Here is a 14,016-nt window from a genome sequence, read left to right on the forward strand (position 1 = left end):
ATAGAGCTTGAAATGGGAAAATGTTTCCATCATATTTAAACGCCCGAGAGGGAGTAAGTTATTTGTCAATCGGCAACTTTGTTAGTCTTACACAAAAAAGCAATAGGTCGGCCAATATAAACCGAATACGGTTAAAATTCCGCTTTATATTAGTTCATGCTTGTGAAGAATGGACCTTTCCCCGAGCATCGACTTCCTGTTTACTTCGCGACATTGGCCAATCAGCAAGATGCAAAAAGTGACGTAGCAATGCTCCCTTCTCTCATCCGCTCAGACACTTTTCTTACTCAGACAGATTTTCAAGCGTGGTCGTAAACATTACTTCGTTTTCGCATTTTTGAACTCTATTCGTTAGATTTCTGTTGTGTTTCGGAAACTTAAATATAAATCAGATAATTCAATGATCACTCTGTTTTCCTAGGAGTTTTAATTTAATTGCAGTGATAAGAAATTAGTGTAGAAATAGCTGTGATAAACTAGGCTAATACTTTTTACCGGTACTTTTAAAAAACAGATTGTTGTATGCTATGAATCATAATGATGGTCAAGTCAAGTCAAGTTTATTTTTTCCAACCAGTAAAAAACAAAAAAACATGCAAAAATATAAAGAAATAATGATATTTAAATTACTGGGGAAGGGATGCCGCGGGGAACCAAAACTGGTTATCGAGCTGCGACACCCAAGGTTTGAAACACATACCCCATTTTACAGGCGCCAACTCGCAAAAGCACTCTCAGTGGTGTGCGTTGACTCGTCGACCTAATCTAGAATGTAAGGGATTAGTTATGCCGTGTCGTTATACGATTTATTACTTGTCACTGGGTATTATGGCCTTTTTTAATAATAATGTTCGAATATGAATCTCATTTGCAGCCACTAACTACATGGGTATAACAAACTGCATGAGGCAACACGTAAGCCGCCATTGTCAAGTTATCTTGTAATTAGCCATAAAATATTCTCATTTTGCAAAATCGATCATCATTTCACTCAGAACGCGTATGATTCATCACTATTAACTTTAAAAGGATTTTAAATATTCCAACGGTAAAAATATCCAGCAAGTGAAACTTTATATAAAAGAGAATAATGTACCATATAGCTGTTGCATTTTTTATTGAGTTTGTCATAGTAACTTCGTCCCTTTAAATAATTTACGATGTGACTTTGGAAATTAATATATTTGCGTAAAGTCGATGACAGCACGTTATGACTGAAGACTAACGCTCACGTGATAGTAAAAGCGTCATCAATACGCTGTTGATACAACATTTCGTTGAACGAGGAGCGCATTTCTCTCTTTGAAATCTTTACTCGAGTTTGCGTTATTGAAGTGGCACAATACAGCATATAAAGCAATCTCAGCTGAGCAATCGTGTAGGCAGTTTAGTGAGACCGTGCGTGTTAAAATTACTGTAGGCGCCATAATTGCTAATTCGCTTCATTACGCACTCGTGAAGGAAGTTGTTTGAATTTGAACATCATTGATACAGTTTGTAAATTTCTAGTTAATAAGAGCGCAATTCTGTGCTTTAGTAAGGTAGGTGGATATCGAAAACGCACTGCGCAAGAGATAATATATGTATTATTACAATCGTAATATTTCACGTTCGCTGAATGAGAAATATCCAAAATCCATGCTGTTTATATCGTTCTAGTTGCATATTATGAAAACAATAAATTTGTGATGTGAAACGGACGTTCATTCCCTATGGAACGACCAACCAGGCATTCGAGCGGTTTTTGTACCGGTACCGTTCCGCGGATTCAGGAATGTCTGTTTTCCAGGCGCGATCGTCGGCAATGGAGTATATTAATGTACGAGCTACGTTTAACACACATTCTACGCAAGTGACTGTTGTAATATTGCTGCAAGGATGCGGATTACCAATAAGGGAAATGATGCGTTTTCCGCACAGGATATTTGACTCGCTTGGCCGGTTTGTGTTTATGTCATGGTGCTTTCGTTTTGACGATGAGCACCGCAGGTATCAGTTTGTTTTCATTCAAAATTTTCATCTCTTCGTTACTTGGCCAAGCGAGAGATCACAGAGAAACACAAATACTCGGAGGAAGCGTAGCGCAATTATCTTACCTGGCCCGGAATGGCCATAATCAGAGAAATTAAATAGGAAATTTGTAGGCGGGTAGTAATAGGACAAAACGCTGGTGTTTTGATGCGGAATCGAAAATTTTCAAGGTATATGCTAAATGTTTTTCCTGGGGAATTCGCGGGGAATTTTTTCGCTTGATATACCATTAAGCCAGTATTGAATTTAACGAAGGATTTTCGAAATCATGAAAATAAGTAATGGAAGCAGGTTAACTGTTGTGTTTCGACCAAATGGTTCAACACCAAATGACAAAAGCAGAAATCAAAGTCTGGACTTGCGGTAAGATCGTTCTGTGAAAAAGCTTGGCAGATTTAAAACTACTGTCGTTCTCCAGTCAAATACTGCGAAACGAATTGAAGGCTATAAAACGCCACTAGGCACAAACTAAAAATTAAAGGTTTATTTAGGTGATTGGCATTCTTCAGCATGCGGCAAGGTGTGGTATGGGCGTACATTGTAAATGAGTTTGTTTTTTGATAATAGCTAAGTGAACCCAAACTGATTTGCTTGTAATCGCGGAGAGACTTTATATAGGCAATAACAGTATAGATATCAACGACTGACTTCGGACAACGTAACCAAAACGTTATGCTCGACTGGGCAGTGATAAACAGAAAACATGTGGTACAAGAAACTTTAGAACATTCCATTTCAAGAATTCGATCGTCAAATGTTACGCAGCAGTAATTGATATCAATAGTATAAGTTTTAGTCGATATGACTTAAGGTTGTAAAATAAAGATGGTTCGCGTTAAGTTAAGACCAATTAAATATTTGTTACGGAGCGCATCAGCTAACTTGTGTACGTGACAACGTGAACGCGGATGCCGTAAATTAGAAAATACGGCCAGAATTTGTTTCTTTTACTAAAATTTTAAGGTAGCAAGCTTTATTTTTGCTTCGGTCGTAGCCTATGCTTTGCTGTTTTTAGGATCGTTAGATTGTAAACATGTCAGCTGATACTACAGAATGACGACATCGGTATAATATCTTAACGAAGCGAAGTAAATATGTATGTTTTTCTCATATGGAATTACAATTTTATGAAAGCGTAGCCAGAGCTGATCTTCTCAACAATACGATGCAACTTTGTATGCGTAAATTAAGACTTTGTTCGAAAATTTAGCTTGAGTTGGTATGACACTGTTTGAAATGGAAATTCTTTATAGGTGTAAACAAACTTTTGAAATGTAACATTGGCAAGTTGTGCTTTGATTGGATACCAGCAGCTGAGGGCATTTCACAGGTAACCTGTTTGAGTCAAGTTTCGTACGTTTGATTTATTTAGACTTCTATTGTTCGATAAAAAGTTAAGCAAAATTATTCGAAGCCAATTTAAACAAAAATTCCTAATACATAGTAGTTCCATACTTTTATAAATTCAAAGTCGCACCTTCACAGTCTGAAGCTGACGGCGAAAAGTAGTCCCTTGGCAACTTAATCTGAAAATTGAGAATAAAGTTCGTCAAACCAGCCCGAAGGACTATTTAAAAAGAGATTTGTAACAGCTTTGGTAACGTGATACCTCGACGATGCCTAAGTAACCAACAGTTTTGATTTTTTATGCCGGGCATGTTCATACATGGTATAATGATACAATACGCGCAATGCGCTAGTCAATCGAGCGTAAGTCTGAAATGTCGAAGGCTCAGTACAGCAGTGAAGCGTGTCAAAGTGCCTTCTCGCGTAGTGCTGAACAAAAGGCGATCGTGTACGGGAGGAGCTGTCGCTAACAGGTTAGAGAGCGAATCGACAACTGGGACATCGCCCTGAGAAACTGAATCGTGGTTATACCAGAAAAGGGCTTATTGGGTTCAATCTGGCCAAGTAACAATTTTGAAGAAAGGATTAACAGAGCGAGGTTACGCTTACATTAACTGTGATATTGCTAAATGCTAAGTAATTAAACGGTATCAATTATCGTTATATAACGACAAGAAAAAGCCAACAAACTAGAAGTCATCTTATGATCAAGTCATTTGTTAAATTGCTGCGAAAACACATTTCCTATTTCCATCTAATTTCTTTTTTTTTTGGTCAAAAATATTTATATTGCTGAATTGTAATTGCTTCCGGCAGTACCAAACTGTAGTATACTTTCAGGATTTATAGTGCTTAGCAGCGATATCTCTCAAGCGTTTGTGGTCCGTCTTCGAACATTATCAAAATATTTGATATTGCTATTTTGCTTTGGTTTCATTAGCAAGTTATAGATGTTTAAACAACTATCCGTTGACGAGTATTTTGTTACATCTTTCGTCAATGTCATTAAATATGCTGGGCGTGTCACCAGCAACTGATTTACCAATGCTGGAGTATTAATTTCGGTCATTTTATATTGTACACCAATTCTAGCTGGAATAATAGTAAAAAACGAACATAAATGTCATTCCCCAGATGATATGAAATTTTACCCAAAATCAATGCTAATGTTTAGTGATGATTTGCTTTCATCAAATCCTAGACCGGATTGCGGACTGTGAAATACAATCTCATAAATTACACAGCGAAATGCATAATTTCACTCAAAATAAAAAGAAGACTGAAACTGGTTTTCGAATCTGCCATTCTCATGTATTTCGTCAAATATTCAGCTCAGCCCGCTGAATTATTTAAAAGTGCAGATATCAAGTCTAGAATTTTGATGTACGACTTTGCCTATTGACCTTACATCAAAATGTTTTTAAAACTATAAAGTTGTACGTTTACATTTTGGTTATGTAAGAATTAGATTAGCTGTTTAATATAAAGCATTTGATATATTTGGGAGTGCAAATTACGTTCGAATTGAATAAGAATGGACGGACTGTATTTTAGATAGAAAGAGGTCTTTTTTGTTACTGACAGGTCAATTGCTGTGCCGGTTAAAACGGTGACCGTACATTTGAACCCATGTACATTCGAACCCATGCGTATATCCACGGGTTCAATCTATATGCGGGTGCTAAAACCCATGGGTTTAACTATCCGTGAAACAAAAAAAATTCCATAGGTGCAATAGCATACAGGTGCAATTGTCATGGGTTCAAATCTACGTGGGTTCAAATGTAATGGAACCGGTTAAAACATCATAATGTTGTTTCATATCTGACTTTGATTTATTTGACATCGCTCAATGAGTTACAGAGTCATGCGTCAATCCAAAGACCAATCACAGCCCTGATTAATATTACATGTTTCAAATGTATGCCTTGTTCAAGAATATCCTTCATAAAAAGAAAATATTTGAACCGCATTCTAAATGTTTAACTGTCAAACTTGTCAACAGTCTAGACTCGGAATTCACACTTAGTGTCACACTAGTGCTGAGCGCGAGATATCGATAAGAACAAAAGCTTGGTATTGTGTTACAGTTGCATAAGTCCTTTGATCGCCTAACGTATTCATTACAACCAATTTTCGTTTCTGAAAGGCCTACAGACAAGACAATTCGTCTGCTATAAAGAAGATCGATGTTATGAAAACGACGCATATTAAAAGACCAGTCAAAAAACAACAAGTAACAGTGCTAGATCGTCCAGTAGTGAAAGGTTGAATTCGGAAGTTCTGGTAATACTCTGGCTTGAAAAGAGCTGGCTAATATCAGCTTACGGTATGTAAATATATTTTATCGCGGACAAGAAAAATCTGAGAGAGAAAAATGTTCGATTTCCGCTGGGCAACGTTCAGGATATACGATTTATTTCGTATAATGTTAGCACTGATCTGGTAGCGTGAATTCTAAAGTAAACGCAGGAAGTATGAATTTCACACGATAAGCTAACAAGCCAATTTTTCCTAACGAAAAAAGATTTGTCAACCGTGTTGCATTTCGGTTACTCAAACCATATTTCAAAGATAAAAAAAAAAAAACGTTTAAATTTTTCAACTCTTTATTTATCAGATTTTACAATATATTTAAAATATAAGACAAAAATGGTGGAAGCGGGACCTACACTTTTAAAAGTGGAATGCTCAGATTACGAAGTGGAATTGAACTGTTCCGACCGACTTTTAGAAAGTGGCGTTCAGACGACATGTTGCGAGGAATATTCAGAAGTAACAAAACATGCCTCTCCTCATGTATCATTGAGGGCATGGTATAAATGCTGTGATTCGTTGGTGGATAACGGATTAGCGCCGTCAAAAACCCCAGACTGGGAAAATAGGTAGGTATTATAAATTCCTCATTGAATTCAATATTCGTCGTCTAACCAAATATTTTAATATGGGCAGTACTGGGAATTTGTGTATTGAACTGCATGTCTACTCTACTTGTAAACTCCCTACTTCGAATGCGCATGTGTCTGTTTCCACGATGGAGATAGTATTATAGTGATAAATAAGAATACACGAAAGTCAACAAATATACTTGCTATTTCGTGGAAATAAATTATGCTATTCAAATATTATAAATTTGACCTGCCGAACTTTTGATAATTTTTTTTGTGAATGGCTGAGTAGTTAATAGCCAATAATCCAACTTTTTGAAGCTTCAATTTCGGGTTTAAATCTGCGAAAATGCGAGTTTTTGCTTAAAGTCGCGTTTTATTGAGTTCTAGCTCACTTCATCTTTTTCAGTATGAAAAATGAACTGAAGTTCATTGCATAGTCTTACTAAGTCTTTAGTGTACTGTCTATTATTGTATAAAAACAGATATTGTCTCGATTTATTGATTAAACTTAAAGTAACTGGATTTTTGTTAAAAACTCACTGGTGAAAAAAGACGGAATTGTGATTCTGTTTTCTTGGAACCTACTCCCCAAATTCTAGTCAACAATGTGTACCTTTTATTTTCAGCTACTTTAGATAAGATTGGTTATTAACAACTTTCTTTTTCTTCTCTGTTACCCTATGTCAGTTTCTGCTAAAATGCGACATTTCTTAGTTACGACCCCCAGTTTATGTGACCCCGGGTCCCATCGAACTCTTGTTCAAACACCTTGGTTACATAAGACTATGCAAAAAAGTTTATTGATTTTTCAGAACGCTAATCTGGCAGGGTTTCTCATAGACATAGCCATAAAATCATTTCATTTGTCACGTTACTCCCACCAATCACCCGCATAATTTTTCTTTTCAGTTCATACCAAGCATATATAATGGGGGTAGCTGTATTCGGTATTTTAATTTGTCTTTTTGTGAGTGGTGCCAGATCTGTGCGACGACGAAGAACGCTGATGCGATTACAACAAAGACAAGAAGGTATCTTTTTTAATTCGACTTTTCAATTTGAACGAAAAAACACTGATAAAATATTTTAAGGCGCCATTGTCAAAATTATCCAATGTTCGAATGGCTGGCAGGGGCTATAAGAAGTATAGAAGGATTATACAGTATATAGAATTTCACGAACTAGCCAACGAGCCTGATTATTAGTGAGTGTGAAGCAATTGCAAATGTAATGTAAAATATATCGCATTGGCAACGAAAAAGCTTTGCGGAACACTGTCTTGTCTCTTGCAAGTTTGGAACTAGATGAGATACACTGTTCCAAAGGCTAACATCGAAGAACCAGCCAAAATCGCACTATCAATAATAAGTGAAATTGCTGTTAAATTTTCATGATTTAACAGTCATTTTAATCTATCTTAATCAATTAAATCGTGATATCGAGTTTGGTCCAAATATATCATCATAATTTCGACTAGAGTACGTTGTTACTTAACTAAAAATGCAAATTTTACGGATTCGTGCTTCGATAACTATGCGTGATTCTATTGTACATGGAAATTTATTGATAAAGGTTGTTTTGCAGCTTAGCGAGTTTCGATTACTTTCGAATGGCCTATTCTTGTCCTCGTTTTAATTTTAATACAGCAAAGTCACTGGAATTTCAAACATTAGTTAAATTGCACGAGTTATAGTATCATCTTGAAGTTATCACAAAAGACCGAATAAACCCGGTAGCTCACGTTTTAATTTTCATTTCCTTGGATTCTAAAATTTCGTTCACTCTTTTGAACAAAATCGTGACAGCTATTACAAAATGGAAATTTTGATCGTTTCCTAAAATATTTTTACATTCATTAAAAAAAACTAAACGGGACAATGATTTACCAGTTAGTCTAAATCCTATTCATTATGTATCAACGCGAAAAACGCATGTTATCAAGCAATTAAAACGTTATTGAGAATTTGCGGCTACCTGTTATTCACTGCGGAAACTAATATATTACAAAAACATACTCACAGTTATATATATTTATCCCCATCTCAGTGTTATATGTACAAAGTACAAAATCTTAGATTCAGATCATATTCCGACAACCTCATCCATGGCATAATAAATAATGCATAAAATATACCCATCTGAGAAGTATTCGTCCTTTTTTCATGGTATCTACGTATGCGTATCTGTCCGTGGCAATTTGTCATTTGGGGTGAATGAGTGAACAATTCTTGTAAATGTTACTAAATCTATATTTGCCAATGAGCATATCTTTATAGATGCACTGATGTTATTTTGTTTCAATAACAGACCTGTTGTTTTCAGCACAAGCTGCGGAAGCGGGAGCTCTGGGAAATCAAGGACCCGATTTTTGTACTCAAGTCAGTTTAGGTCCTCCCACGTATGGAGAACTTGAGTCTAAAGGTCTAACAAAAGACTATAAATTGGGAGCATTTGACCCACCACCGTATCCTGGAATCGGAGAAGAATCTTTACAATACGTCCCTTCGTCGAGGGAACCCTCCGAAAGTGAGGCCGCACCGCCTTTAGAAAACGAGAGTGACAAAAATAGCGAAAACAGTATTCAACGACCAGAACCCAACGACGTGACAGAAAACCATCAAGAATTATCGCATAATCTCGACGGTAGACATGGTGAACAAGGGCAACGTCCATGATCACCATAAACGTCCATTTGAAATACGATGATCGACGAAACGACTGGAGGCACGCGGCTCGGTGGCGCACTGTTTTCAGATGAACATAACTATATAGGATGGAAATGATTTTACTCCAGCTTTTCAAAACCATCATAGCCTTGAATGAAATGGACGCCTGTATCGAGACACATATCGAGCGAGGGCGTTAGCAAACAACCCATAAAAAAAAAATTCAGTGATTCGGGTTGCATGAACAACAGGAAATAATTACGACCGTAATATTAGCAGAAATATTGCTAAACCTTACGAGAAATCCTAATTCCATGCTGACGCTGTTTGTCTGCTTCGGGATAATAGTCAACCGTTTTATTTTAATCGAAAATATTTAATGCTATCGCAAATTTACTATGTAGTATTAGCCACGCCGGTGGCTAATAGAAGCTAACACAGAGCAACATTGCTTCGGAATTTATTAGGTCGTTAGACTAGTCGTGTTTTGTTCAAGAAATTGATATTGCAGTTCATTTTAATGTGGATAATAAGTCTTGTTAATAAATAATTTCAAGAAAATATTGCAAGCGTTTGGGTGTAGATGTACCTATCGACATTATAAAAGTTATTTCTGCATATTATTAATACGAATACTGATAATTTTTATGTGTAATCTAATCGAAAGTAAATTATAATATTTAACTTTACTTAACGAAAATGTGTTTACTATTTTTACACATAGATCAACTCAAATAGATCGTCGAATGAGCTGAAATTTCAAAACGATTGTTTCCTATGCTAGACTGTTACGAAATCTATTTCAATAAAGATGTCATCGGGGATAATTACTGTTGTATGGTGATAACTATGAAGATTTGTTGCACTAACATTACCTATTATTTCATTATTGATGTAGGCTTTTTTACCGCGTAGTGCATTTTTATGTTGATTAGCTTGCCAGTAAAATTTGTCGTTGAAAATATAATAGCAAGCGTCGTTTTCTGTTAATATTTTGGAAATATGGTGGCAGGGAACTGGGCAGAAAAGTAAAGGTCACCATAAGTCACGGGAAGATAGCAAAGACAATAAAGCTGTGGAAAAAAACGTTATATGAACAAATCGTCCATATACTGCCTAACTGTTTGAACATTATCTTCTGAGCTACGTCCAAAAATAATTACAGTAATGTGAACAAGCGTTAATTTGCAGAAGGGGAATGTAGGTCATCTTGCTTCGATATGCTTTTTATTGACTCTGTAACGCCTGTCTAAAGCGGTCTCCAATTACATACCGTCGCGCATCAGGAGTCTAGACCAGGGGTACTCAACTGGCGGACACTTCGACGATGCTATTTGGACCGTGTCTTGCTTGTTTATTTTGGCAACAAAAGCATCGTTTCATAGTTTCAGATGATTTTAATACTATTTACATACACAGGGTGGAAAGTCTATAGGATGTTTTCCCTACCTTTGACCCCAGACAGAAAATGTTTTCCTATACTTTACCATTGCAAAATTTTGGATGCGTATTTTGCGAGTGTTTCAGTGAGTTGACAATTACAAACTAATTTACAAGCTCAAAACCATTATTTTAATTGAATTATACAACCACGTCAGGCTCATTAAGCTTAGTCTATCGCAGCTTTCCCGGGACTCATTTTTGATTATTGTATCTTTGATTATTGTAGCTTATCGGAAGACATAATGACAATAACAATACTCCATTTACAACTAATTTTCAGAAACACAACCAAAAACTAACAAATAACAAGCGGCCTGTTTAAAGCCATGCCGTGCTTGAATATATGTTTGAGTAGTAGTATATATTTACGGTTTGAGTGAACGGAGTGTCTGAGCGGTTTTAAAAAATTTAATTGTTACGCCATCGTTGACTTTTTGCTGATTGGTCATTGTTATGGAAATAAACAAGAAAAACGATACTTGGGTAAACATCCATACATTTGCCGTACTGGTATCGATGTGCGACATGTGTATCCATATTTGTAGGCCATTCATTGCCTTTGTATTTTATTAATAATGCATTTTAAATTTCGTTTTTTTAATGAAATAAATTTTCTGAAATGTCCGGACCCCAGTAATTTTAAAGTTTTGTAAACGGACCTTTGGTGAAAATAGTTGAGTAGCCCTGGTCTAGACGTCTAAGGGGACGTGCTGTAAAACGAATAAAGAGTGTGCGTCCATGATATCGCATACATAGAAAACAACAATGTCCCACGCTTTTGTGTTTTTATTGGAAATCAAAATATTTGAGAAAAGTAACGAGAAAATGGTACCAACAGGTAGGCAATATAAATGTTAAGAGGTTCAAATAGAATTGTTTGATCGATCGATCGAGTTCCGATACTTCTTACACCGATAGTACAATCTAGATTCTAAAAATGTATTCCGACAAAACATCTTCCAGTAAATTCCTTCCTCCTTTTCATCGATTTCGGTTCATAATCACCACGAGTGGCTACTACATTTTCCTAGTCGGTTTTCGTCCACCAAAACGCTAAAATCTTTGTGAATTTGATTCCAGCTCAACGCGAAAGAAATTATTTGTTTAATTCTTTATGATACATTTTGTGTAATGAAATCAGTGAATGGAAAAGTTCCGAATCTCGTCCTATGGGAATATCAACTCTGGATGAATTCTATACTCTACTTTACATTGTTTCATACTCGGGGTGTCAAACTCACAGTCCCCTCCTCAACACAACGTATACCAGGCGAATGATTTTGACTTGTGACAAAACAGAGAAAACTTGGATGAAACGGCTTGAAAGCTGGGTGCGATCAATCGATAAATGAATTCGATTTGGGTTTCATTCATTACGCATCAACCCGCAACGAAAATTTGGTCATAAATTAATAAAAAATGCGAACGAATGAGAAATAAGGTTGTTGTCATATTATTTCATACAAGTATATATATATTATGTTTATGCAGTTTGAGAATAAGGCGGGAGATATTGTTTTAGTAGCGTCAGGCCCACCATCACAAATCGGCAGTATTTGCAATGTCTTCTGTTTTTTTTTTCAATCATTTTCATGCATGAAGCTTCGCTTCATTTAAACAGCAATGAAACTATATATATATATATATATGTTATAAAATCACAATGCAAAAACATTTTCAAGCTGGCAAGTCCTGGAGCATAAATCAGCGCCCAAATAAAGATGTCTCACAAAAAATACTTTTATCATACAATATATGCTCAATCGAAGTAACAATGCAAGTCCAGAACGTGAGTGGGCGAAATCGGACTTGCTGCATATTATATGCAATATGTTATTTTAAGTTTAAATTGGTAAATTACGATATCCTGGTCAATAGACCAATCAAAATGGCGCTTACGTTCATGAGATCATATTGTCATTTGTTGTACTCCTGATTATGCAGAATAGCACCGGTGACACGGAGACATTTGTTTGCGGGTTGTAATTTGTTATGCATATTTCTATCTCAACCTTTTTTTTTATTTTTTATCTCAACCACCCGTTAATTCAATTATCGTCGCTGAGTGACTTGGTAAATACGTTGTATATATATATATATTTATTCCAATTAACGCGGAAGGAATCTGTTGCTCGTTAACTCTATCGATTAGTTATAGACCATTTCTTTCTTTGTTTCAATTTTGGTTGGTCATTTCACAATATTTAGAATAAAAAAACAATACATGTATATATATCTGCAATTGACTAATGTAAAGCTCCAGGTTCACGAAAGTCTTATTATAGGCCTTAATGTATGCAAAATATGTGTGAAGTCTGCACCTGAAGGTCTTCACTGATAATCAATAATTCACAGATGTACTTGATGCTGTATTAAAATAAGTATTTGACACACCCATGAATTTATTGGATTTTTCCATCAGTTCGGTATGTATGGCCCAGCATTTTTCAGATCATAAGGGAAGCAGTACTTCTAAATAAAAGTTTTATGCAGAAACTGTTGAGTATAAGATACGCGTTGATGAATTGAATATGATGACTGATGATATATTTTAGATTACGAGGTGTGAGTAAGCACTTTATGCATGTTGTTAGAGTATGCTTTGAAAGGCAGTTTTGTGAAAAACTAGTGGTTTACGTTTCATGTTTTCTAACGAAAGATACCAATTGCATGCAAAAGGAGACCATCAGGTGTGTGGCTGTGGAACCTGGGAAATTGAAGAATACAATCATATGTACCATTTAACAAATAATCACATTTACATAATAATCAACTCGAATGACAAATTCTGATCACGTGCTTTAAAAGTTGTCCGCCAACTATTTTGACGCGCGCGTGATGTTCTTAAGAACAGCGAAACAAATAGGACTTGTATCGCCTCGGGGAACAAACGTTTAATTTTCATCTACATCATAATTCCGTATTGGCTAAGTGAAGTCTTGTCGTTATTGGACTGTATATAGACTAAAGCCGCAACATATTATCGAGTATACGAATTGGTGAGAATAAATCAGGGATATGTTGAGGTTCAAGAGAGAAAAATGGCGAAGTTGCAAAAGATGGTTGATTAATATAATATTCTGTCTTTTCTGGAAGATTTCTGTCATTATTGAGATTTCTTTCAGATTGGTGTTACTCGTGTATTTCTCTATAAAACTTCTATCAAAATAGATAATAAATGGGGAGATTATAGCGATATAACTCGTTATTGAAACGAGTTTCTGATTGGCCGCCACCAGTTTTTCCGACTACAGTGAGTCACTTTAGATAAGTTCTTTCGTCGGAAGATCGTTGAAACGTTCGAATTACGCAACATCTTAGTAAGATTTATAACGTTTTACAGTCAGAACTGCCTCTGGGCTCTCACAGCGTATTTCACTCCCCTACTTGATAGGTAATTATGAGCAATATCGTAAATTTTGTGAATGCTACAGTAGTTGTTCAGCTATGGGGATGAGATAATACGGATCTTAAATACACTATCATCACGTACAATGTTCTTTGTCAGACATAAATCGGTGATAACTATTTCAAGTTTACAATCCATTATCGCGAAAAATAATAGTTCGGCAATTCAAACACAAAAAACTTGTTTTAGAAGTAAGGTTATTTTTGAAAGGTATAAAATTAGGACAACG

At 35.8% G+C, this 14,016-nt stretch overlaps 1 protein-coding gene across 2 annotated transcripts; it reads left to right on the plus strand.

The window, feature by feature from the left end:
• The first annotated feature begins 5,998 nt into the window (after positions 1-5,998).
• Positions 5,999-9,925, plus strand: LOC120332711 (uncharacterized). Of its 2 annotated transcripts, none has more exons than XM_039400020.2 (3): positions 5,999-6,263; positions 7,179-7,300; positions 8,577-9,925. In XM_039400020.2, exons 1-3 carry the CDS (start codon positions 6,031-6,033, stop codon positions 8,942-8,944), a joined length of 723 nt encoding a protein of 240 aa, XP_039255954.2. In that variant the 5' UTR covers positions 5,999-6,030; the 3' UTR covers positions 8,945-9,925. The 2 variants fall into 2 exon arrangements, with proteins under 2 accessions (XP_039255954.2, XP_039255955.2); XM_039400021.2 differs by having other exon boundaries at positions 8,592-9,925.
• Positions 9,926-14,016: the final 4,091 nt, after the last annotated feature.

Source organism: Styela clava, chromosome 13, assembly GCF_964204865.1.
Source record: "Styela clava chromosome 13, kaStyClav1.hap1.2, whole genome shotgun sequence".
Taxonomy (NCBI): Eukaryota; Metazoa; Chordata; class Ascidiacea; order Stolidobranchia; family Styelidae; genus Styela; species Styela clava.

Coding starts and splice junctions, on each gene's coding strand:
- LOC120332711 (XM_039400020.2), top strand. CDS start 6,031: ATGGTGGAAGCGGGACCTACACTTTTAAAAGTGGAATGCTCAGATTAC. Junction 6,264..7,178: donor ACCCCAGACTGGGAAAATAG/GTAGGTATTATA, acceptor TTTTCTTTTCAG/TTCATACCAAGCATATATAA. Junction 7,301..8,576: donor ATTACAACAAAGACAAGAAG/GTATCTTTTTTA, acceptor TTTCAATAACAG/ACCTGTTGTTTTCAGCACAA.